At 42.0% G+C, this 24,010-nt stretch overlaps 1 protein-coding gene across 6 annotated transcripts in view; it reads left to right on the top strand.

Annotated features, from left to right (window-relative positions):
* ptprfa (protein tyrosine phosphatase receptor type Fa) overlaps window positions 1–24,010 on the top strand; it is a 385,498-nt gene that overhangs the window by 194,990 nt on the left and 166,498 nt on the right. For all 6 annotated transcript variants that reach the window (XM_087852896.1, XM_087852895.1, XM_087852893.1 and 3 more), the window contains one exon: window positions 20,420–20,608. In XM_087852896.1, the coding sequence (XP_087709022.1) occupies window positions 20,420–20,608 (189 nt within the window). The remainder of the gene's footprint in view (window positions 1–20,419; window positions 20,609–24,010) is intronic.

The following is a 24,010-nucleotide window of genomic DNA, read 5'->3' as shown; positions in this document are numbered from 1 at the left end:
GGACAGAAGTGATAGCGCTTACTTGAGACAAACTTCTGCATTACACATGATTTCCTAAACGTTTGGTTCAAGACTGCATCATGCAAATGATCTTATTTTTACATCACATGTGATAATTACCAAGCCATTACGTGGTAATTACCCACACATGCAGAAGTGAAGTGTAACACGAACTTTTTGGCCTGTGAGTAAACTCCACAGACAACAAAGCATTCAAAGGCTTGGCTTCAAAAAGCTCCTATTATTAGGAGACGGGTATGTGGGTGGGGTGTTCCCTGTGTGTATAATCATTATTTGTATTCATGTGCATGCCTGTGTGTGTGCACTACATATAATAGAACAGGCCGTCAGAGATAAATGAGAAATGCAAATAAATTCACAGAACTAATTACTCCTCATGAAATCGAGTGAAGGTCAGTCAGGTGTGCTGGAACCTTGGGAGAAAGCTTTGTGTGTGTTGCTAAAGTGAAAATAAATAAACAGTGAAAAAATGAAATGCAGAAAATTACCTACGGAGGATATTTTTTAAAAGATTTTTTAAAGTGCTCATGTAGTGCACGTTTGTCCTGAATCCTAATATAATGATTGTAAATGGTAAATGGACTGGTTCTTATATAGCGCTTTTCTACTCGTTCTGAGCACTCAAAGCGCTGTACACAACTTGTACATTCACCCATTCACACCCATTCGCCCAAGCACATTTTTTTAAGTGCTTTCTAAGTAACATTCACACACACATTCATACTCCGATGGATGCATCGGAGAGCAATTTGGGGTTAGTATCTTGCCCAAGGATATTTGGCATGCAGACTGGGGAAGCCAGGGATCGAACCACCAACCTTCCGATCAGTAGATGACCTGCTCTACCACCTGAGCTACAGCCACCCTAATGTTACACGATTGTAACACAAAGTTAGCTTCCTGCTACGGTGTCGTATTCCTTTTGTCTTCATGTTGGGTCTTTGTCTTAAGCCTTTGAAAACAGCAATGGAAATTTTTTGTTTGCATTTCTTATTGACTTGGGTGAGTAATGACCACAATCAATAATCATTTTTTCAATAGACCCTGTAGTTTTTAAAATATTAATCTCTACCACATGGTTGAGATGTCACTCCATGGTAAACGTATGAATGCAAGTCCAGTAGATAATACAGTTGAAAAAATCAATAAAGGGCCAAATTATAACTAACCCTCATAATGTCCTCGATTTCCATACACCTGTGGTCCTCAGGGGTCAAACATGTCCCCACTTCATTTGATTGTTTTTTAAAGTATAAAGTATAAATTGTCAATCAATTCAGTGTTACACCTTAGTTTTACTTAAGACCAACACATTAACACATTAACACAAAATTTACCCAACATTTTACATTTTAGGGCCACCAGACCTTGTTTACATAAAGTACACTGTGTTTTTGAGCAAAAACAAAATGAGAAAATAAAATATTTAAATGTTCAGATAATTTTGACTATCTGACTAACTACAGAGTGCTGTGTGTTGAACTTTAGTGAGAAAGGTTTTTTAAATCATTTATAAATGTTAAATGGCAGCACATAATCACAGCTGTGGTCCTCAGGGGTCACAAATGTCCCCATCTGGTTTGATTGATACTTAATTAATATGAAGTGGATTTTCCCCCCCACTTTTAATTAAAACTTAATTCAAACATTTTGACACATTTTTTATTCTATTTCAAATTTAAGTCTGATAAAAACCTCATAAAAATGAATTTTTTCTTTGTTTTTGGGTAAAAAATAAATTAAATCATCAGTTATCGTGATTATTGTTTCACAACCAGAGTCGGTTGCTTTAACAGATGATCACAGATGGCTTTATGTCAAAGTTAATTTAGGAAGCTGTTTTTAAACTACTTCAAGTTTTTTACTGGCAGCAAATAATCACATCTGTTGTTCTCTGGGCTCAAAAATGACCCCGTTTGCTTTGTTTATAAAGCAAGAAGTATAAAATATCATCCATCTCTGTGTTTCAAGGTTTTATTCATCTCTATTCCAACTCATTACCTGACAGTTTTCTATATTTTGGCATGGTAGGAACACCAGGGCATGGGTCTGAGTGAAGGCATGAGAGCCTGAAGCAAGAACAAAGGTGTGTCCATGTTTGACCCAAGTGCAGAAGGAAGCTCAGGTTTATTCCTCTGCACTGGTCCCATCATGGACAGCTTTCTTTCTGCAGTTGCAGGCCAAGGGTCATATACAGTAAACAAGTTGTTACAGGTGATTGTTTTCTTTGGAAACCTGCAATGTTAGGGATAACTCGCGTGTCCTGACTGCAGGAGACGGTTTGCCATCGTGCACTAGCATGTTCCATGTACAGCTGGACCTGCATCACATGCTGCCCATGTTTTTATCTCATCCCTGGTTTACTTGGATGTTCTGTTGGACAGAGTCCTCTGAAGGGGACTTGGTGCTCATACAGTCACATCAGTACCAGGATCTGACATCACAGCAGGAGACACGCCCACTTGTTCCAAACACCTCAAATGGGAGCACGTTTGTGTCATGAACGACGATCATCTATTGTGTCTTTATCAAGAAATTATATCCTTTTTGTGCTTCTATGATTAATCTTGTGTCACCTTTAAACTTCTCTACCAGACTCAGGATGTCATAAACTGGCCGTAGCGACTCTACTGGATGCACGGCAGTAAGAATCAACACACCCACATATGCCTACAGCTGCATTCGATCCATTTTTCTTCCTCTCTCGTTGTCCCTCCTTGTTCGTCATTGAGTTGGCTGTAGAGCAGCTCATCTGCTGATTGGATGGTTGTTGGTTCAGTCTCTGTGTGCTCTAGTCTGGAGTTCTTACCAAGGTGTCCTTGGGCAAGTTACTGAACCCCAACTTGGTCTCTGATGCATCCATTGGCATGTAAACGTTAAAAAGCAGAATACAAGCAGAATACACTGTGTGTAATGCTTTCAGTACTCGAGTAGAAAAGCCACTGAAGGAGTATGGGACCTGGCACATGTGCTTGGACTGTGGTAGATCGTCTTTCTCTGAGGCACATGAGAGACTCATGCATCGTCTGACACTGGGAGGATAGAAGACCAGATCAATGTTTCCTCACATTACTGCAAATACTCCTCTGTCTCAGCTGACTCCTCTTTCCTGCTTGATTCTTTGTCTTCATCATAATTGAAATGAAAGATGTGTAGTCCTCTGACACATCTTCTATTTCAGTTTCACAATCTGAAAATTCAAGAAACTTCAAGAAGCCCAGTCACTTTCTTTCCAAGCTCCTCAGACTACCATGCCCTGGATGCCTGAGAACCTACTTGAACATAGTTCAGATTCTTCATCACTTTTCTTCACTTCATAGTCTTCTTCCTCTTCTGCAGGTGGGTGATGTGCTTTTTCAGAGAAAGGGTAGCATGTGCTCTAAATATTGACAATATTTTCTTTATCTTCTAACCCTGGATCTTCCTGAACATTGATTCTCCCTCCTCATTATACTAGAGGACAATATGTGCTTTGTCCTGCTGGTCATTGCTTTGCACAACATGGTAAAAAAAGTATGCTCATCAAAGTATGCAAATCTCTAGTGCAATGGAGGCCTGTGAGCTACTTTCTGTGTATGTATTATTGTAGGGTCGACCTTACAATATGAAGCACCTTGATGCGACTGTTGTTGTGATTCGGTGCTGTGTAAATAAAATTTCATTGAATATAGAGCACCTGCCTCCTCATTGTGCTGCCTGTTGTTGTTGTGGTTGTTATGACCTTTGCTTGACCCACACATCAGTGATCCAAGATCAAAGATGTTTGAAAGCAGTATGTTGTGAAAATACGACCCTTTGCAACACTTTGTACTTTGGGGTCCTTTTTGTCCACGAGGACCACAGCTGTTATAAAATCCAATAAAAACCCCATAAATAAATCAAATTACTTAAAACTTATTCCAATCATGCATGGCATAGTAATGAATAACGTTATTTTCAGACCATTTGATGAATAAAAAGCACATTTTTGATAGCAAAAGATTTCTTTAGAGGACAAAAATGACCCAAGGACACACAAGGATAACAAAAACTATTCAGGGCATTGGATACAGTTTGTTTCTAGCAGCATGCCAGTGAACATTCCTTTGTTTGAATGAAAACAGCAAAGTATTATATCAAACAACAAAATGCAATTTTTTTAAATATGCAATTGTGAAAAATGTGCAGCAGCACAAAACACTCACATTCAGTCACTTCTGATTGAATGCTACTGTGAAAAATCATTTTTGTTTACAAAATAAAATAAAAACAGTGCAAATCAGCACATCTGCTTGTGGTTTTGGTCGTTGGGGTCTTAGAGTGTAGCATTGATGGAGAGCTGGATCATGGTTGTCCAACTCTAGATGCTGGCTTGTTAACTTGGTTCAGACACAGCCAGGTGGAAACCTTTTGAGAGCCATCGGTTTCTGGTCCAGTAGGCCACAGTCCCTCTTGTAGACCAGGTATTCAAGTCAAGGATGTATCCGAACAGTGGGATATGCCATCTCCTTAACTTGTAACGTATAACTTGTCTTATACAGGTGTAATAGCATATCAGAAAGCTCATTTCTGAGGGATGAGTGATGGGCATGGTGATCTTTGCGTTGGACTCTTTGCTCCACCGTTTGACCGATGAAAGAACCACAAACCTACAGGCCTTGATTAGGAGGTTGACGCATTTGTTGTCAAACCATTTTATTGCAATCAGACCTTCATCAGACCTGTAATCACAGGCTCCATGGCCGTTCTTCATCAGGTCTTTGTCTGCCATCAGGGGAGCTCCACCAGTTTGGTCATACAGTACCAATGCACCTGACTCCAGAGGAGGTGTGCAAGTTCTGGAGCAAGATGAAACTTGTGAAGAGCTGAGGTTCATTTATGGGTTTGTATAGTGGGTTTTTTTACCCCTTAGAGGGAGCTTCTGTTCCTTTTCACTGAGGGGAGCATTGAAGAACATAGACCCCCCTGATACAGCAGCAAGTCGTGGATGATGCCAGACAAACTTGCTTGGCAGAACAATTTAAAGCCCCACTCATCTGGTTTGTTGGCAATATACTGGTGGGGAGTGCCAGCCCATGGGAGTGCCATGTGGAAATGTGTGATTTCCACATGTTATTCTTGATTTTTACAACATTCACTAACATAACATTTACAACACTACAACATAACTACTTAACTCAGAAAGTTACAAAAATGACTTACTGAGGAAATTATTTCAGCATATTCTTGCTGTGCTAACACTTCATGTGATTTATCAACAGCAATGGATAAACAAAATGGGTTTAGTGGTCTGATTTTATGGCCAATAATCAATTTGAATAACATTTAGGTTATGTTAGCAGTAGCACCATAAAGTGACAAAACAACCGTTTGGTTGACCACTTTAAAAAAAAAAAAAATTAAACACAAGGCTCGCAAAATTTCAAAATCTCTGGTAGCCCTTCGGGCAGGGACTCTTCAGCTTTTGGTAGCCAAAAATAAATTTAAGTAGCCTGAATAAAAAAGAAAGCAATTTTTTATGTTTTGTTTTCGTTACAATATTATACATTAAAGTATAATATTGTAACGAAAACAAACATTAATCACAAAAATTGTTAAAATACAAATCACAACAACTGTATAAAAATTGCAACCATCAACTCAAATACTTGGTTCAAATTGAACAGAAATTTCTATGAACTTGTAAGAACTGTGTAGGACATGAATCAGTCTGTGTCAGATCCTGAATCTGAAATTTCCACTGAAGTCACGGGTAAGAGGCAAGTGGGACCAAGATCTAGGCCATTTGCTTTTTGAAGTTTGCAAAGACTGCTAACTTGTGCCAGTGGTAGTTCACTCTTTGCAACATAGTAGCTGTTCTAAACAGATTTTTCAGGACTTCTTGTTGTGCTTGGTTTATTTTTAGTATGTTTTTGCAATTGCTCTTTGTTCTGGGAAAGATACTGCAGACTGGGCAATAATGCATTTCTTGCATTTCTAATGGGTTCTGATGGGGTCTTTCTTAAAATTACTGGTCCCAGTAACAAAGGCGATTGTCGACTCAGAAATCAAATGAAACTCACAACACACCCGGCAGAACATTATGTTATTTAGCTCGTCATATTGCAGCCACAGAAATTCTTTTGTCCATGAAACCATAAAGCTGCACTTCCTTTTTGCCTCATAGTCTGATTTGTCATAACTTTTCCGTTTTGTGGTAAGCTTTTCTTTGGCTGCCCCTTCTTCACCCTGACCTCTTATTTGGCTCAGCAGAACTAAAATACCAGCGTAAATCCTGCTGCTTTTACACACATACTTACATAACGCTCAGCGATTCTCTGCGCACTCAACCTCTCACATGTCTAAGCTTGCTGCGAGAGATTTCACTTGTCGCGTTTGAATAGTAAGCTAATGATTGATAAGACGATGTCAGAGGAATTGGTGCGCAATTAATCGTCACTCACCAATCAGTGCTGTCGCTCTCTACACACCGTTCACGCGATCGCAAAATGAAAGTGAAAGCAAAAAGCAAGCGCAAATTCAAACGCAATTTCAATATGTCACATATTCACAGTGGCTCATCGATGCCAATGACATAATTACCCAGCTACATTGGCGAAAGAATGCAAAAGCATAGACATATATTTTTCCTTCCTATGATAGCCTGACGGGCAGGGCTGAGTTAGATTTTGGTAGCCCGACTGGAAAAATCGCTAGCCCCGGGACGTCGGGCTAGCGATGTCCCAGATGTGTGTCAGGTGACACACATCTGTTTAGTAAGTCCTCTAACACTATCATAGATCAAAAATGATATCTTTCTACCTTAGTTTCATCAAAAACACTCAAAATATGTTGGAGAGAGGTTTAAGAAGAGCCAACCGTTTACATTCACAGCGCCTTCTGGTGGATTTTTTTGGGCATTACAGATGTAAACCAATTGGTAGAAAAGACTCAATAATGTGGGTCAATTTCAGTGAAAGCCTCAGTTAGATATAGGGCCTGAAAATGTGCTCTACCAATTGGTTGGGCAGAACCGTGTAAATGTGTTTGGACACAGAGACGGACTTTCACCCCCCACAAACACGCTCCAGTGCAGTCCTCCAAACTCCCGACTGCACATTGTTGGACTCTGATGACACGTCAGTACTTCAGACTGCAGGCATACAACTGCTCACAGACTGCCTTCACACAACCATAAAACAAGCATTAGTAATACGCTGTATATAACAAAGATGCAGCAACAGTGTTGTCAGATTGGTTTCCGCAGGACTGAGTGCCAAGTTATCAGCTAACTAGCTTGCTTTGTGAGGTACAGCCATAAAATGTATGAGTGCAATGCACAGACAGAGATACCCGTGCTTCTTGGACAGGCTGTGACACATAGCAAGTCATTTTCTTTCTTAGATAACAGCATTAAAATATATGTATAACAACTATGGTGAAGAGCTCCAGTTCAGGGAGGGAAATTAGCAGAAATTAGCTTTCTTTTTTCAAACTACAAGTATCCATTTGCTTATTAATAAATTCTTAAGTTCTTCTCTTCTCCCTGCTAGACTAAATGTTTCCTATTAGAAAGGTACCCTGCACATGTGGGAGCTGCTGGTTGTTTTTAATTGGAGATGCACTGGGCGAATGTTCTCAGCGCCCTGCCAAGCTCTCTCTCGCCGTCTGCTTTGTCCTGCCCAGCCACCCCTGCCCTCCTCTCTGCTCACACTGAGAGACTTCCCAGCTCTTTTAATTTGCCAGGAAGATCTTATTAAGAGCATATACCTCCTCCAGAGAGGTACTCTGGCATCTGCTTGATTAAAATGATGGATGGCGATGGGGATATGCTGTCTCAGAGAAATTGTAAGGCTCAGAGAGGCATTTTGTCTTTCCAGGCCTCTCAGGTCACCCTGTGCCTGCCTCCTCCACACTGGTGAAATTTTGGCATCACTGAAGGCGCCAATGACCTGAGGCTAATGTAGCACCGCTCGAATGCCAAGAGTCTGCTCAGTGGTTGGTTGGGCACTAATAGCTGTCAAGTGTGACATCAGTTAACTGATCCCAAAGCTTTTCAATTGTTTTCAAGCAGCTTCGGGGTCAAGAAAGCAACAGGGCAATAAAATACATGCTCACAGTGCAACCAGAGGAACCGCAGAGCAATTCTGCTAGAACATCATTTAGGCAATACACTAGTTTATATTCCTTTTATGGATATTCAGATGGATTTTTGTTAACATAATTTGTTTTAGTAAGAAATGTCACGTTATACAGAAACGCTGAAAGCCGCATGTCAGGAATCACAAGTGCTCATGTACTGTGAACCATATGTTTCACTTGTCACAGTGAAACATATGGTTCACATATGGTGCAGTCCAAAATGTACTGAGCTGAAGCCAATCAAACAACAATACTACCTGTGTGTAACAAAGCAATATATGACAGTGCATATAAACATTTATGCAATCATGTGGAAAAACTGAACTGAAGCATCTTGTCGAACCACCTGTAGCAGCAGCGACTTCATGCAATCCTTTTGTGTATCAGTCTGTCGCATCATTGTGTTCAGTGGAGGTGTTGTTTAGTTCATTGAGATGTGTGGGCACTCGTTTATACACAGCTCACTTAAGCTCTGACCACAGCATTTGAACTTTGACAAAACCTCGATTCTTTTCTTTGTCAGCCCTCCTGTTGTAGATTAGCTGCTGTAGTCGGGGTCCATGTTGCTGAGTCAGTGTTAGCCAAGCTGTAGCTTCTGCACAGGCCTCACATTGGACTGCAGTAAACTTACAGAGGAGGTATAGAGAAAAGCTGCCTCAGTGACTACAAGGTGTCTGTAAAACTAGGCCAGATCACTATCCCTCTACCACCATGCTTAACAGCTGGTATAAGGTGTTTGTGTTGACATGTTGTGATTTTTGCCACACATAAACTGCATAGCTGTCACTGTTCTTTTTAGAGAGAACAGGCTTTCTCCTGGCAGCCCTTCCAAACAGGCATATTTGTTCAGTCTTCTTCAAACTGTAGAAAGGTAAGGTTATTATTTAAAACAACAACACTATTATGTTATTTTATATAGCCGACCTATATACTGCATGTTACTGTAATGCAGATGTGGGTGAACATGAGGTTTCCCAACAGAACATCGCACTGTAACAACATTACTTTTAGTTGGTTTGTTACACATAAACACCAGAGAATATTAGACCAAAAATGGTGACAAACATATTTTATACTTGGTGAAAATTCAGTTTTTATCTTCTATCCAACTTTACATGAGACATGAGATATGATAGCACAGTCCACAGGTACATGTATTTTTAGCATGTACCTTGATATTAGCTGTATTATAAGTCATTTTATTCTACAGGGTGGGCCATTTATATGGATACACCGTAATAACATGGGAATGGTTGGTGATATTAAAGTCCTGTTTGTGGCACATTAGTATATGTGAGGGGGCAAACTCCTCAAGATGGGTGGTGACCATGGTGGCCATTTAGAAGTCGCCCATCTTGGATACAACTTTTGTTTTTTCAATAGGAAGAGGGCCATGTGACACATCAAACTTATTGGTAATGTCACAAGAAAAACAATGGTGTGCTTGGTTTCAACGTAACTTTATTCTTTCATGAGTTATTTACAAGTTTCTGACCACTTATAAAATGTGTTCAATGTGCTGCCCATTGTGTTGGATTGTCAATGCAACCCTCTTCTCCCACTCTTCACACACTGATAGCAACACCGCAGGAGAAATGCCAGCACAGGCATCCAGTATCTGTAGTTTCAGGTGCTGCACATCTCGTATATTCACACCATAGACAATTGCCTTCAGATGACCCCAAAGATAAAAGTCTAAGGGGTTCAGATCGGGAGACCTTGGGGGCCATTCAACTGGCCCACGACGACCAATCCACTTTCCAGGAAACTGTTCATCTAGGAATGCTCGGACCTGGCACCCATAATGTGGTGGTGACCATCTTGCTGGAAAAACTCAGGGAACATGCCAGCTTCAGTGCATAAAGAGGGAAACACATCATCATGTAGCAATTTCAAATATCCAGTGGCCTTGAGGTTTCCACTGATGAAGAATGGACCCACTATCGTTGTACCCCATATACCACACCAAACCATCACTTTTGTTGTTCCAACAGTCTTGGAGGATCCATCCAATGTGGGTTAGTGTCAGACCAATAGCGGTGGTTTTGTTTGTTAACTTCACCATTCACATAAAGGTTTGCCTCATCACTGAACAAAATCTTCTGCGTGAACTGAGGGTCCTGTTCCAATTTTTGTTTTGCCCATTCTGCAAATTCTGTGCGCCGATCTGGGTCATCCTCGTTGAGATGCTGCAGTAGCTGGAGTTTCTAAAGGTGCCATTTGTGAGTAGCTAATATCCGCCGAAGGGATGTTCGACTAATGCCGCTCTCCAGTGACATGCGGCGAGTGCTACACTGTGGGCTCTTGCTGAATGAAGCTAGGACAGCCACTGATGTTTCTTCATTAGTGACAGTTTTCTTGCGTCCACATTTTGGCAAATCCAACACTGAACCAGTTTCACAAAACTTAGCAAGCAGTTTGCTAACTGTAGCATGGGAGATGGGTGGTCTCGTAGGGTGTCTTGCATTGAAATCTGCTGCAATGACCCGGTTACTGCGTTCACCAGATATCAACACAATTTCGATCCGCTCCTCATGTGTTAACCTCTTCAACATGTCAATGGCTGAGAACAAAGAGAAACTTGTAAATAACTCATGAAAGAATAAAGTTACGTTGAATCCAAGCACACCATTGTTTTTCTTGTGACATTACCAATAAGTTTGATGTGTCACATGACCCTCTTCCTATTGAAAAAACAAAAGTTGTATCCAAGATGGCCGACTTCTAAATGGCCACCATGGTCACCACCCATCTTGAGGAGTTTGCCCCCTCACATATACTAATGTGCCACAAACAGGACTTTAATATCACCAACCATTCCCATGTTATTACGGTGTATCCATATAAATGGCCCACCCTGAGTGTACAAAGGGAATCTGGGATGCAAAATAAAAAGGGATCTTTCTGCTTCCCATCATGAGCATTGTTGTTTCATGTGCAAAGTATTCCCTGGCAGCCACAGTCACTGTGGGGAAAGTCCTTTGTGAAAATGATCCCCGTGTGCCATGTCGGGTTGCTGAGAGACGGTCTGCCTGCTGCAGGGCTGCAGAGGTGCAGTACATGTTTGAAATAATCAGGAGAATTCTCCTAACCTGGCTGCTCCTGTCCTTCCTCCACACTGAGGTCAGAATAAAGTTACCACATGATCTGGAGCCCACTGTCTATCAAAGCTGTCTACTTTTACACAACTTTCTTTTCATCAGCTGAGTAACTTTGCTACCTTTTTACCAAAAAGAACTAAACTGATGACCACAGCTCCCATTTTATGTGCCAGTAAAGTCTAAACAATATTAGCAAATGGAAGTGTTGCATACCGCGAAAAACAAACCAACAGAATGAAGTGGGACAAATTGCTTTTGTCTTATAAGAAGTATCAAAAATATCCTTACAAATACAATCTTAGCTCAATTATGAACCTCTAAATGGTCAGTTCAATGTTGCTTTATGTCTGTGCAACCTGCAATCAACTTTGCAATCATTATCTTTCTTAAGTCTACCTTGCCTGCAGTGATTTCTTCTCCTCTTGGCAGATGTAAAATTGCTTATTGCTGTTGTCACCAAAGCTAAATTGAGATAGAGAGTTTTGTTGTGTCAAAGAGCTTTTGTAGGGTTAATTGTACGACAACAACGTGAGGCCCATGTTGCCCGGTCAGCTGCTCAAGAATAGCTTATAGTTGTTAAGCTGCGGGATCAGCGCGCACAGCGATCTGTAACTACGAAAACCCTTTTTGGTATTAAACTACAGCACATGTCTGCAGTCAGCCTTTAAATGAATAAGGTGCACCTGTTGGCATTTTATTGTTTTTATAAAAGCATTGAATGAGCAGCCATTAACACTACTGTAGCTTTATTCCCAGCAGATAAACATTTGCTGACAAGAGTTTGAAGATGACCATCTTATTAAAAATTCAAAAACTGTCTTTTTGTGATCTTAACCAGCGGTCTCCAACCTTTTTTGCGCCACGGACCGGTTTATGCCCGACAATATTTTCACGGACCGGCCTTTAAGGTGTCGCGGATAAATACAACAAAATAAAACTAGTACCGGTACCGAAAAAAAGATTTATTCATAACACACATGAAAAGACCCAGGAAAACCGAGTTAACAATAAAAACGATAACAAAATAACGCTGAAAACCGATAAAAACCCTGAAAACTATACATTTCACACCTGAGCCTCAACTCTCGCGGCCCGGTACCAAATGACTCGCGGCCCGGTACCGGTCTCAGATTTTTCTAGATATCTGTATAAGATCCTGAAAGGAGGATGTCTTTTTAAAGGCCATTACTGAGCAGAACACGACATCATGGATTGGTGAATTTGTAGTTTATTGCATTTCAAGACCTATTTTCTTACTCCAGCCCACCTTTTGAACTCAACCCCATCTCGCACCTTCAGGTCTAATCAGGGTTTCCTCTGTGTTTGTGGAGCTGTGGCTGCTGGGAGGTGTGGTTCATCTAGAGCCTAAATACCTGGCCACAGCACAACACTGAGCTTGGTGTGCACAAGTCTATTGGCTCTCATTAGCTGTGCCACTTTGCACCAATACAGACGGCAGGGATGCACCCAGGCTGTAGCTTTTAACTGCCTCTAACAGTGTATTAACCATTAATTCAATTTAAAGAGGGAATAAGAAGGTCTTTACCTTCCCATTGCACAGAATGACCATAATGCACCTGTGAATCACTGATTACCTGGCTGGCTGCTAACTATTTGTTTTCTAGCCTCTGTTGTGGGTCAAAATCTCCCACTGAACTGTTATAACCCCCCACTCCAGTTATTAAGTCAGCGCAGCCTACTCATCCCTGTTGTGTGACTTTATTAAGGTGAAATTAAGCCCACAACTAACTTTAAATACCACCGTTTAATAAGGCCCACTTTACAATTTTCAAATTCTGAACTAATAGCTTTAAAATTGCTTAATAACTCCTATATGTCTCATGTAGAAGGACGATAAAATGTGTATCCAGCCCCATCTGCTCCTCGTTACGTTACTCGCTAATCAGTGTTATTAGTCCGCAGCATATGGAAACTGTCTCACCAAATGGACGACATGCTGACTTTTCTAAGCAGGAAAATATCAGTGCAAACTGATTTGAAAGCTCACATATAGAGCAACATAAATCCATAGCAGGAAGCTGATTGAAGTGTTAAATTCATTGAAGTGGAAAAATCCGTTTTGTGTGCAACTTGAACTGTCTCTGAGATGAGCAGTGAAATGTTTCACTAAAGCCAACCTCTCCTGCACCGCACCACAGCCAGTATTTATGTGAACATGCTGGTGTAACATTAGTGTGGCATCTTGATGCCTCAGTTTGAGCTCGGCGTTAATTACCTGTGCAACCCTGCAGAGCTGCAGGCTAACTGTACAATACTGCACTGTACTAGCAATGAACTTTGTGGACTCACACAAGAAGCTGAAGCAGGTTTATAGTTATCCGTGGGCAGGTGATCTCTGTATCATGTCACTCCAGTTCTTCATTAATAATCTGCCATATCCTGTATGGACTTTTTAAAAACAGCCCCACTGTGTGTTCCTTGTTGTCAGTTGCAGCACTATCATATTTTCCTTAAAGACACACACAGCCTGAGTGGATGATGGGCTCAATTGCTTGTTTTGAGTTTTATTGTATGCAACATGCTGCTTATTTTCTAAATCCAGAGTAAAATAGACCAGCGGTCCCCAACCCCCGGGCCTCGGACCGGTACCGGTCCGTGAGTCGTTTGGTACCGGGCCGCGAGAGTTGAGGCTCAGGTGTGAAATGTATAGTTTTCAGGGTTTTTATCGGTTTTCAGCGTTATTTTGTTATCGTTTTTATCGTTTACTCGGTTTTCCTGGGTCTTTTCACGTGTGTTATGAATAAATCTTCTTTTTTTCGGTACCGGTACTAGTTTTATTTTGTTGTATTTATCCGCGACACCTTAAAGGCCGGTCCGTGAAAATATTGTCGTGCATAAACCGGTCCGTGGCGCAAAAAAGGTTGGAGACCGCTGAAATAGACCATGGCGCTCTGCCTTAGGGTGCCTGCTGCACTTCTGTTCACTTGGTTTCCAATCAGGTGAGATTGTTGTGGTTCAAACATTCAGTTCAAGACTTTAAAAACAGGAAACAGGAAACAAATGAGGCCACATCCATCACTTAAATACAGTCTATGGCTAACGATGCTAATATCCACCGTCATTGCTTTTTCTGATTTTTCTGTGTGTTACATATAGACAGCCACTGATTAGCGATAATATCTCCTGATGTGATCGAGGCTTGCTGATGATTTCCTGCCTTAGTTGTCAGAAAAGCTTTGGGACTCACCTTTTCATCTATTCACTTTACTGTTGACTCAGTTCGGTGTAAATTGAAAATACTGTTCACCTAATAATGATGCAGTTTTCCTTCTTGACAAAACCTCCATGGGTTTCATTTAAGACACCTTTTAGGGCAAAGTATTTCCATTTGAGGGTGAAGAAAATCCACTTCCTCAGCTGAATGAAGTGAAAGCGAATTACTTTAACGTTCAGCTAAGAGCCTGAGCTCAGCTCAACATTAGAGGCTGTCAGAGGTGCAGGCTGCGAAGCTGTTAAGCTTAGCGAAGTGATGGACTGTCATATTAGGAAAAATGTTTCAGTGCGTGACGCCCACCTTAATGTGATATTTTGTTATAACGCTGGTATTTTGGCAATTTAAATAAAAAAATCATAGTTTCATGTGATTATGGTTTTTCGTGCATTTGTGTTTTTGTAAAGTGTTGGGTTACTCTTCTTCCTGCCAAAGAGCTGATGTAAAGGAGCAAGCCAGAGTGATCGACAGCAGCGGTCAGATGACACATTTCTTTACAGTATTAGGCTGTATGTAAACAGTCTTTGACTGACAGCCAGTCAGCTGTAGCACAATGCCGTCTCCTCTTGTGTTTCAGTAATGCAATAACAATTCTATCCTATTCTAACAAACTTTAATACAAAATATTTCTCTCTGAGTCACAGCGGATTGAGCTGTAGAGCTTAAAAACACAGTCATTTTCTCCTCTCAACTTTGTGCCTCTCTTACTGCACTCGCAGAGCACATGCATGAATATCAGGTGTCTTGGGAGGAGTGCAAAATCCATATCCAGCTTTGCTCTATTGTCATGGAAAATGTCAAAGATTCAGTTCTCTGTAGTCGTTAGCGGGAACAAAATCATCTGAGACAGGATGCTGTAGTGGTTACTCGGTTTCAGACTGCATATTTCAGCTGTCTGATAAATAAATACAAAGCCTTTCCAAACTCTCTCAGCTTCCTGGGGAAACTGCCAATAACCTTCTACTGTTGTGTTCACATTAAATCTGCAGGAGAGTTGCCACTAATCGATGCAAATAGTGGCCGATATGCATCCGCTGGAGTTGAAAATATCTTAACCTCAGCAAAGAATTTACATGGTACTATAAGCTGGATTCTCCTGAGACCACCTTGTACCAGCCAGAAATGGAGGACAAGCTTATTGTCACCATTTGTGAGCAGCGGGAGCTGTTTGATTCTTTTAAATAGAGACTGGAGCAAAGGGCAGAGCAAAGGGCAGAGAAAATAAAAGGCAGTGGGACTTCCTGGTAAGTTCTGAGAATCTGTTACTGTTGGATATTAAGGGAAGGTGCAAAGGGAGCCCTGGGGGCTGTAGTTATGCTTATATCATAAAGTGTGTAGTAAACTGTGTAGTTATCAGCTAAAGCATTTATGAGTGTATTGCACAATAATTTAAGTAAAATACTATGAATACATAGACACTACAAGAAGTGTAGCAGGTATTTTGGAAAGTCTGTTAGTGATCATGTTTATTATCATATTATTGTTCACTGAAAATCCTTCAAGAGGCATCAAAATTGAGAGGTCTCCTTCAATGAACTGTCTGAAGTGAAGCCTAGCAGGTCACGGGCAGCCAGAACCCTAAAAATACATAACTGTAGTTCTTAATATAATCTGAAAAGTAAGTTCTAAAGATTGTAAAGACAAAATTTCCTACAGTTTTGACTTGGACCAGATTGTAACTATGTCTATTTCTACTGTAAAGCTGGACATTTACTGTATTTTTTATACATAAGGCGCATTAAGCGAAACAAAACAGTCAGATAAGTCAAACTTTACTCAGCTCCTTCTTGCTTCCTCCTTTTCTGTACCATTGATTCATTAATGCTGAATCCTCTCACAGCTCCTCTGTTCCCATGTTGTTGCAGTATATTAATGACTAACCTCGTATTGTGGATGGATTATCTCAGTTGTTCTCCTGGCTGAAGTTTGGTCCGTTTACAGCATCCTGCCATGCGACTGCATTTGTCTCTAACCATCAGGAACCCTCACGTTAACTTTTATCGAGTGGAAAAAAGTTAGCGTTCATCCTCCAGCTTCACTGTGTTTATGCTATGCTAACATAGCTGTGTTGCTAGCGATCACGTAGCACATCATTATCTACCAGCTAGCCCAACTTCAGTAACCCTACAAACGTCACTGCTGTTTAGTTTTCTGTCTTCATTTATGTTGGAAGTGATAGCAGAGCTGTACGTTTGAATTTATTCACAAATCTCTCAGTCAGAACATGCTATATCATGCTTAGGTGGAAGCTAGCGAGCTAACTTCCTGCTAACTTCTAACTCTGTTAAATGTAATAAATTCTGTTTTCATGGATGCCTGGATGTTAAACTGAATTGTTACACCTGGTAAAGCAGCAACGCTGATCATTTTATTAAAGATGAAAGAATTTAGACAGTTTTTAACTCTCAGTGGTGCTGCAGTGTTTGTTTGACTTTGGGACCTGAAAGTGACGGAGTTTAGGACCCAGATTACTCCGCGACGCTCCTGAGTACGGTAGCCATAATGCTCCAACAATCCATCAAGCGGTGTAGCTTCGTACCTTAGCAAAGTCGTACTAATACTGCACCTTATAGCCCGAAAAGACACGGTAACCATCTAGGATTGACTCACTTTGGAGCCAGCCCCAAGTGGCCACTAATGGAATTGCAGTTTTTTGTCCCTTTTGCATGGGCTCCATGTTTTGCTCCTGTGTACCCCCCTGTTGCCAGCAGAAACCATGACAAATGCCTGGTCTCGTTTGCTTTCTGTGTGGAGCAGAGAAGCTGTTTGTTGATGTTGAAAATCTTCCAGCAGCTTTGAGGCATCTTGGCTGTCACCTCTCTTTCGTTCCCTGGGGTTTTAATTTTATACGTGTCACCGCAGTATCTTTCCTTCCCTCCTCACAACTCATTCTAAGCTCTTTATTTTAGGCTGTCATGGCACAGTGAGCTCGTCAAAGTGTGAGCTAAAATGTTTGAAAAATCTGCATCACGGTCTTTTAGAGTGTAACACAGGGTCTTCTCAGGGTAGTAGGGTTTCAAGCTCAATACTAAGAAAAATACTCACTACTTGTTATCATCTTTAATGTCACAGGGAAAAAATGTCAAAAATTAAAGAAACTTTTTAAAATAAAAACTAGAACAGTACAAACAATATCAGTGACAACCATATTTTTAAGTTGATTGATGTAGTGCACAATACATCAATGTAACTTTCAGGTTTATATCAAATATTTAAGATTTACTGACAAAAAATAGACAAACATATTGTGGGTATCTAGTTTCAATTAGATAATGTAGCAGTAAGTGAGTATACTGTATACTGCAGAGGCTCACAGCAGGAACGTGATGTAAATTGATTCAACTTTATAAATGTGGTCATTTATAATCTTGCATTGACCTGAACTTTTAACTTTTGACTTTTGACACTTGGTGTGCTGTAGGTTATTGTTATGTACTACATTTGTTACTCGCTTATGAAGCACAGTACATGTTTCGTACTTGTATTTACCGGTACATGTACATATACCTAAAAAGTTATGCAAATATGTACCCCTAACTTGTTTTTCAAAATATTAATAAAGGGGGTGTGTCTCCACACAGCCATCTCTTTTCTGACAATTCCCTTTGTGCATATTCTCTTACATATGATAAGTCAACATTGAAACACCTGCGGCTTTTAGTCAGGTGCTAATGTATGTACAAAACAGGATTTTCCCCTGATTTTAGCTCGTGCGGCTAATATTCAGGTGCGCTTTGTAGTCCGGGAAATACGGTAACTGTATTCCGTTACAGTTACCGTTTAAAAAGGTGGTATTTAGAATACAGTTACTTTGTTGAAATAAATGGATTACACGGCGGTACTTCCCTGTTTCATATTGTGGCGGGTCAGGACTGTTTGGGTTTTGTTTGACAGCTACGTTCTGTTGTTCCAGGCAGCGTTACGGTTGCCATGGTTACAGGGTGACGCTCTCTCTCTGCGTGTTTCCTGGGTGAGAGAGCGCCTGTTGTTGTTGTTGTGCTAAGCTAACAGGCAGAATGCTACAGGTATAGCTCTAAAGAATGTAGCATTATGGGCAGTGTAGTCCGTGCTGCAGGGAGAATGGACTGCCATACACGTTATGTGTCTGTGAGCGAGGGAGGGAGAAAAAGGAAAAGTACGAGCTGTCATCGAGCAGAAACGGGAGCTGGAAGCATGTAAATATAATAATAACCACTGCAGCCAAGAAGAGAGCCTGACGAGCCCAGCTGTAAGTAAGCTATTAAGACTCGACTGTACACCGTGTTCGTGTTTTCCTCTGAAACAATAAGTTCTGTTGGAGCAGCCTTTCAACGCCTCTCTCTGTCTCTGCTAGCAAAGTTGACCCAGACAACAAAGTAAAGCTAGTTTTCAGCTACGAGCCGACACAGAACCCACCGTATTAGTCAGAGGTCCCTTTACTACGGTTCGGAGCCGCGGACCTTCAGTAACAGTAATAAATCACAGCAATAGTACATTCATGTAGTTGTAAACAGCATGATAATATATTAAGTAATCCAAAGTATTCAGAATACGTTACTCTCATTGAGTAACGTAACGGAATACGTTACAGAATACATTTTGGGGCATGTAATCTGTAATCTGTAATGGAATACATTTTAAAAGTAACCTTCCCAACACTGGCTTTTATTGAATCTCTTCTGTGTGACTTTGAATTGAATGAAAACATGTAGTGAAACTTGAGGGTGTTATTGAGAAGTTATCTTGGATTGCTGATCACAGAAACCATCCAAACCTCTGTGGAGAACAGCCACAATGTAAAATGTTATGTGCTGACAGGCACCAAGGAAATTATACTAATGTTAAATTAGATGTTAAATGTGTGCAGTGGTTTTTATTTGCGAACTAACTGAGGCAATTTAAATGACAAAGAAAAGATTTAAGTTTAGTCTTAAGTGGCTGACAAATCGTAACGACCCTTCAGGCCTCGTATGTAGTGCCGCCTCTCACACTAGCTGCTTCATGCTGAACTGTTGAAGAATGATGAAAAGAGCTGTACCAGAGTCGCTGCTTGCTAACCTGCTGTGTTGAAATGATTCCAGCTTTTTGCAGTTTCTATCGGCTCGCTGATGTAATTATCAGCTAAAGAAACTTCTTTTAGCTGCAGGTAATGTCTGTTTTTGTTTCATATCAATGTATATCAAAACTTGTTTATGCTGTGTATGCATATTTTTGTTATAACAAGAAGGTAATTGAAGTAATGGTTGTGTATGTACACTGCTCTTGCTATATGGAAGGATGGAGTATACATTGCTTGTTACTTGCACTCAGTAACAGCAGCTTCTATCAGCATGCCCTGCACTCGTGTGGGGTGAAAGATGTGCAACGCCTGATACTGAGAACAGAAAATCCTTCAGGGTTTGATAGTTTTGTAGCTGAAGGTTCAAGCAAACTTCCAGAACCTTCTTTTCTGTTATTTACCCATGAAATAGTTTTTATGTTGAAACATCTCTGCGATGCTGTTTTTAAGGAAAGATTACAGGTTAGAAATCTAAATAATTTTGGTTTATTGTATGAGAAGAGCTCGAGTATGTAAAGCTGTCCTTCCTCGGAGGCACGGACAGAGGTGTGGAATGGGATTTTCAGCCTGTGATTTTATTACATTTGGTCTGTAATTTGGCAGGATTGTGATCTGACTGCATCGAGCGTGGCAGATTATTCGTGCTTGGTAGGAGCCTTTTTCCGTCACAATGCATTTTACCGGCAGTGAAATTGCATCGCCCTCGCTCTCGTTCACACAGATCCATGACGAGGAATTCTGTGGTAGGATTAGTCATGCAGTGGCCCCGCCATACTTACATTAGAGCTGGATTTCACTGTGTTTGAATTTCATGGGGGGAAACCTTACAAGCTGAAGGTTTGTGGAACGAGCAGAGAAAATCTGACAGAGCCAGGCTGAGACTCGTCTGTGTCCAGGAGTGCTGATGTGTGTTTGTCTGTCTTACAGAGGACCAGATACCACACGGCTTCCCCACCATAGACATGGGCCCCCAGCTGAAGGTTGTGGAAAGAACGCGCACGGCTACGATGCTGTGTGCAGCCAGCGGAAACCCCGATCCAGAGATCTACTGGTTCAAAGATTTCCTGCCTGTGGACATTAGTAGCAGCAATGGGCGCATTAAGCAGCTGCGATCAGGTAAAGCACTCATCTCAGTCGGTCCACACACAGATTTCTGTTAAGCAGTGAGATGCACAGATTCTTCAGGCGTTAATCGTTCATTTTTAATTAGTGGAAAACCTGTTGAAACGGTGCAATCGTGAGAGTTTGAATCCACACATCATAATAACACTGCACTGTCTGTGCAATATAATATTTATATGTATTGACTGAGAGTCCATTTATGTTTTCACCAACAAGAGGGATGTACTAAGGAGTGTCAGTATCACGGCTCTCTGTTCGTCTGGTTAGAGCATCGTACTAACTTGTATCGGCTATGCAGACGTGAAAAGCACATAGTGCAACATATGAATTCATTTTATACGTCCAACCAAGGAAGTTAATAAAGTTACAGATAAATACAGATATGTTTACTCTGTGCAGCTTCATATATATATAATCTTTAAATAAATAAATAAAGGATGTTCCAGCCCTATTTTAAGTGACGCAGAGGGGAAAACTGCTTCTCAGGCCTCCTGCTGTGACGCTTCAAATGCAAGTATTGTCTCGAGGAGATGCAATCAGTTCCAGCAGCCCCGTCGGAGCTGGAACATGATGCAGACTGAGATGCTGACATAGTCTCAGAGGAACAAGCCTGAAGAAGGCAACATTCAGTTGCTCCATTTTTACAGAGGAAGAGTGAAACTGAAGCAGCAGAGGACGTTGATGAAGGCGGCTGTAAAACCAGCTAACTGGGGTTTTAGGTTTGGTTGAGCGAGTATAAAGTCTGGCTGAGTAGTACACCTCTCTGAGCCCGGGACCTCTCCGAGCCTGGTACCTCTCTGAGCCTGGGACATCTCCGAGCCCGGGACCTCTCCGAGCCCGGGACCTCTCCGAGCCTTGGATCTCTCCGAGCCCGGGACCTCTCCGAGCCCGGGACCTCTCCGAGCCCGGGACCTCTCCGAGCCCTGGACCTCTCCGAGCCTTGGATCTCTCAGAGCCCGGGACCTCTCCGAGCCCGGGACCTCTCCGAGCCCGGGACCTCTCAGAGCCCGGTACCTCTCCAAGCCCGGGACCTCTCCGAGCCCGGGACCTCTCCGAGCCTTGGATCTCTCAGAGCCCGGGACCTCTCAGAGCCCGGGACCTCTCCGAGCCCGGGACCTCTCCGAGCCCGGGACCTCTCCGAGCCTTGGATCTCTCAGAGCCCGGGACCTCTCCGAGTCTGGGACCTCTCAGAGCCCGGGACTTCTCCGAGCCCGGGACCTCTCCGAGCCCGGGACCTCTCCGAGCCCTGGACCTCTCCGAGCCCTGGACCTCTCAGAGCCTGGGACCTCTCAGAGCCTTGGACCTCTCAGAGCCTGGGACCTCTCAGAGCCCGGGACCTCTCCGAGCCCGGGACCTCTCCGAGCCCGGGACCTCTCCGAGCCCGGGACCTCTCCGAGCCTTGGACCTCTCAGAGCCCGGGACCTCTCCGAGCCCGGGACCTCTCCGAGCTTGGGACCTCTCTGAGCCATTTAATAATTCATTCAGATATTAGCACCCAGGCCTGTCAGTGTCATACTGTCAGTGTTGAACAGTTTCTGTCTTACTGGATATAATAAGTCTCTTAATGGGATTTGGTTTGTGTTTACATGCATTTACAGACTCGTGACCACAGCACAGACGACTGATCACAAAAATCACATAAAAAATAACAACACTTAAAGTGAAGTAAGCAACAACTGCAGTTGCTAAGAGTAAAATACACATTAAGCAAATGATGGAGGCTAATGTTTCCTACTTTGAACAGAACCTGATAGATTCAGTAATTACCTGAGCAGCACCTGTGCAGGATTATTGGCGTGCCAAGAGTGCTTAAGACCCCACAGACGGTGATGAATGTTAAAGCACAGGCAGCCCTGTGAAGCAGCTCTGTGAGGAGGCTGCCAGCATCCAAAGAAGCAGATAGTGCATCATTGCACCAATCCAGGCTGAGCGGCTCACAGCAGAGCTGGATGGCTGAGTAACCGAGCCCCGCGCAACCTATCAGCTGCCCTTTCTGCTCACTTTCTGAGAGAAAATAGAAATGTTTGAGTCTTGCCAAAACTCGTAAGCACCTACGCATCGTTGGATTGGCTGTTCAGGTTCAAACATCCCTCCCAGCTTTGCAGCAATGCTAAGAAGCAGATTTCGCATCTCAACGGGCCCGGGGCTCCTCCTGAGGCTGCTTGCATCTCAATACAGGCTGGAGACGAAAGGCTGAGAGACATGCTCTGGGACATCGCTGCCACTGAAGTTCACCCCCAGGATTTCCCAAGTCACAGTCAGGGCCTCAGGTAGGGACAAAAATGCCACATATTATTAACTGAACAGCACGGCAATTTGTTTTAATTTGGTTCATAGAGCCCCACTGTCACACGGAGTCCCTCTGCAGTCGAGCACAGATGGCTTCCTTTATTGGAGAAATCAGAGTTATCCAGTGGCACGCCAGCAAAGTGAAACAGATAAAGTCAGCCAGCTCAGAATTATTCAAATGATTTGTTTCAGTAGCTTCATTATAAAAACAGTGACTATATTAGTTCCTTTTAAATGCCTTTGGTCCTTTTAAAACTGTCATAGCTTCATTCAATCAATCTGAGGCCTTTGCTCAGTTTGAAGAAAAAAACATAAAAATCTTCTGCATAGTTTTTTCTGCCAATATTTCAATAAAAGATGTGAAAGAAATGATGGACAAAGTTTCAGGATGAGATCTGACTGGAACAATGAGAGAAGAGGAGCGATGCAGCCCTGCAGTAAACGTTCACCTCCACAAACTGTGACTCAGCTGAACTACTGCGAGTCACTGAAAACCTCTGAGACCACGTTTTAGAAATCAGAAAGAAATCAACTTTCATTTGTAGGTGAGACTTCACTAGCAAGGACCACAACCTTCATACTTACTACTGATAATGTAAAAATGACAGATAAATGAGAAGCAACTCTCAGGGAGTGGCTGCTGCTTACGTGACACCTCAGTGGGGACTGAGCTTGATAGGCGGGCTGGTTTACAGACGTCCTACAGGAAGGTTTGAGGTGTGATCCTGCTCATGAAATCTGGAGATCCCACTTCAGTTATTTTTGCTGCCAGATGTTCTTAAACTGGTATTTCAGTCGTGTAGAGCTGGAGTTTAAAATGGTGAAGATACAGATTTTAAACCAAAAGAAATCCAAGCAAAGATTATCTGACTTTTCTTTTCTTCGGATCGAGCTGACAGCACACAGAAAATCTTTCTTCTGAATATTTCCAACTATTCCAGCCTCAGTCTGTGAGGTTCAACAAGAAGACAAATAAGCACCTGATAATCTTATAATTCATCCAAATTCAGTGAAGATGCAATAATTCAGTGTGCAGTTGTTTGGTTTTGGTTAACCCCCAGAGGCAGCAGTGACAAAGTGCCCACCTTTCTCACAACCTTTCCCATC

The sequence above is a fragment of the Neolamprologus brichardi genome, chromosome 15 (assembly GCF_056152115.1).
Source record: "Neolamprologus brichardi isolate AB-2024 chromosome 15, ASM5615211v1, whole genome shotgun sequence".
Classification (NCBI taxonomy): domain Eukaryota; kingdom Metazoa; phylum Chordata; class Actinopteri; order Cichliformes; family Cichlidae; genus Neolamprologus; species Neolamprologus brichardi.
Note: the sequence above shows the minus strand (reverse complement) of the source record. Positions and strands in the feature narration are given on the sequence as shown.